This window comes from Ailuropoda melanoleuca, chromosome 13 (genome assembly GCF_002007445.2).
Source record: "Ailuropoda melanoleuca isolate Jingjing chromosome 13, ASM200744v2, whole genome shotgun sequence".
Taxonomy (NCBI): domain Eukaryota; kingdom Metazoa; phylum Chordata; class Mammalia; order Carnivora; family Ursidae; genus Ailuropoda; species Ailuropoda melanoleuca.
In genome coordinates, this window is record NC_048230.1 from 4,866,763 (window position 1) to 4,869,335 (window position 2,573).

The 2,573-nt window shown below is 58.6% G+C and overlaps 1 protein-coding gene across 2 annotated transcripts; it reads left to right on the forward strand.

The window, feature by feature from the left end:
• Nucleotides 1-2,573, forward strand: UNC119 (unc-119 lipid binding chaperone). Of its 2 annotated transcripts, none has more exons than XM_019802087.2 (4): nucleotides 1-696; nucleotides 1,175-1,277; nucleotides 1,462-1,634; nucleotides 1,844-1,985. In XM_019802087.2, the coding sequence occupies exons 1-4, from the start codon at nucleotides 648-650 to the stop codon at nucleotides 1,879-1,881; spliced, it is 363 nt and encodes a 120-aa protein (XP_019657646.1). In that variant the 5' UTR covers nucleotides 1-647; the 3' UTR covers nucleotides 1,882-1,985. The 2 variants fall into 2 exon arrangements, with proteins under 2 accessions (XP_019657646.1, XP_019657613.1); XM_019802054.2 differs by having other exon boundaries at nucleotides 538-696; nucleotides 1,915-2,573.

Here is a 2,573-nt window from a genome sequence, read left to right on the forward strand (position 1 = left end):
GCCTGCCCCAGCACCACCCAGGTCAGGGAAGTCCTTGCCTGACAGTCTTACTGTAGCACCAGGGGAAGCTACGTGGTGGAGGTGGAATGTTCTCCGGGGAAGTAGCGTGTGTCTCCTGAGGCAGAGCTGTGTCACCCTCTTTAGCCTGAGGTTCTCAAAGGCAGGGCTGTATCCCTCTCGTGCTGGGGCTCCTCATTAGGTTGGAAACCCTTCTGGCTCAAAGTTACTGAGCTGACCCTGGCAGAGCAAAAGCTGGAATAAGGCCCCACAACTCCAAGGTGGGAGGGAAACTGGAGGGGGAGGTGACCTTGTCTTCCACCCTCCTCCACCCTGCCCCTCCCTGACCTCGGAGACCTCAGAGGATAGAGCTGTTCATCTCTCATTAGATCCAAGTGGCAGAGCTATGTATCCCCCACACTCTGGGTGCTCCCTTAGGCAGGGACTCAGTTCTCTCTTTTTGGAAGGCAGTGACCTTCTGAAATCAGAGAAAGTGGTAGTTAGTCTGGGGTCCCTCAAATGCTGCGCTGGCAGCAGGGGCTTCTGGGCAGGTCCTTCTTTTGCTTAGCTGCCTGTCTTCCCTAGACTACCTATGCTCCCCCGAGGAGAATATCTACAAGATCGACTTCATCAGGTTCAAGATTCGGGACATGGACTCAGGCACTGTCCTCTTTGAAATCAAGAAGCCCCCAGCCTCAGGTTAGGGGGCTGGCTGGGTAGGCCGTTGGCAGAAGGACGGGGTGGGCGAGGACTGTGAAGTGGGTTGCCCAGGGACTCCTCAGGCTGCAGAGGAGTGCGAGCAGAGCTGGGGCTGGGCCTCTGCTTTTCTTTCCCATCTGTTTCTGGGGCTGGACATCTTGGGAGGACAGTCTAGCCCCTTCAGTTCCTGCCAGCCTGCCCTCTGCAGGCCGTCCTGGGAACTGCAGTCACAGAGGCCCCAGGCCTCTCTGTCTCCTGGGGCCCTGGGAACCTCAGTTGAAATTGGTGACCCGCTGACCTAGAAACCACCCCCCTCCCGGTGGAACCATTTGGCCAAAGGCCTGAGCCCTCAGTGTGCATCAGCATCTCCTGGGGGAATTTTTAGGAATTCAGACAGCTGGGGGCCCTGGGGTGGAACCCTGGGTGGGCACGGGTCCCAGCCTGAAGCCATCTGAGCCCCAGCTGGGGTACATTACAGAGCGGTTGCCCATCAGCCGGCGGGACCTGGACCCCAATGCTGGGCGCTTTGTCCGCTACCAGTTCACACCTGCCTTCCTCCGCCTGAGGCAGGTGGGAGCCACGTGAGTCACTGGATGGAGGTGGAGGGGTGTTGGGGGGGATGGGCAAGGGCTGGGGGTAAGGGTGAGGGTGGAAATGAGCCCTGCCTGAGTTCTTACTGAGCCTCTCTTGAGGGGTGTTGTCTGTCTTGAGCCTTGCCTGCTGACTTTAAGGCCAGGCTCAGCGCTGCCCCCTCCTGTCTGTCAGGGTGGAGTTCACAGTGGGAGACAAGCCTGTCAACAACTTCCGCATGATTGAGAGGCACTACTTTCGCAACCAGCTCCTCAAAAGTTTTGACTTCCACTTTGGCTTCTGCATCCCCAGCAGCAAGAACACCTGCGAGCACATCTACGACTTCCCCCCTCTCTCTGAGGAGCTGAGTGCGTGGGCGGGGCTGTGGGGGGTGTGGGGGGGGACTAGAGAGGCCAAACTGGGGGGAGTGTGGGTCTGACCCCTTTTCTCCCACCCTGGGTCTCTTGTGTTTGGCCACCCTTCCTATGCCACCTGTATAGGGAGACTGAGGCTCAGGAAGGCTGGGGGAGCTCTTTGAGGTGGTTCTGAGGTTGTTCAGCTGGTCCCCATCCCACAGTTCTGAAGCCTCTGCAGTGGCCTGGCTCAGGCTCCTGACCTTTGCCCCAACTGGCTGGGCCTCTCTTGCAGTCAACGAGATGATCCGTCACCCGTATGAAACACAGTCTGACAGTTTTTACTTCGTGGACGACCGGCTGGTGATGCACAACAAAGCCGACTATTCCTACAGTGGAACGCCCTGACCTGCCGAACAGCCCCCCACCCCAGGAGGGTCCTGGGCCCTCAGCTCTGACCTCCCCAACACTCACCTCTCAACCCGAGGTCTTCTGCCCTGGACCCTGAGAGATGGGAGGGAGGGTACCTGATGTCCCCAGTCCAAGTCTCTGAAGCCCATAGGGGCCTGGCACGTGGGGTGGGGTGGTAGGAGGGCTGTCTGCCTCCGTGTCCAGGAAGGCCTCCTGGGAGAGGAGTAGCCAGGACTTCCGGACAGCCTAGTTGGGCCTCTTGGGCCCAAGTTTGAGAATAGTGTTCCCCTATCCAGGCTTTGGCGAGGTCAGGGCAGGGACCCATTCCCTTTTCCCTGCCCACCACCAAGAGGCCATTCAGAGTTGTAAATTCACAGATGAATATCCATGGCGGGGGGGTGGTCTCAGCCCCAGCCGCAGCCCTTACCATGGCTGGCCCAAGCTACTGCCTGAGGTGTGGGAGGGACCGGCCCAGATGACAGCCTGTGATAGGGACTGGACCAACTGTATATAGTTTTCAATAAACTCTCTCCTTTTCTGTTC

Coding starts and splice junctions, on each gene's coding strand:
- UNC119 (XM_019802054.2), top strand. CDS start 648: ATGGACTCAGGCACTGTCCTCTTTGAAATCAAGAAGCCCCCAGCCTCA. Junction 697..1,174: donor CAAGAAGCCCCCAGCCTCAG/GTTAGGGGGCTG, acceptor GGTACATTACAG/AGCGGTTGCCCATCAGCCGG. Junction 1,635..1,914: donor CCCTCTCTCTGAGGAGCTGA/GTGCGTGGGCGG, acceptor CCTCTCTTGCAG/TCAACGAGATGATCCGTCAC.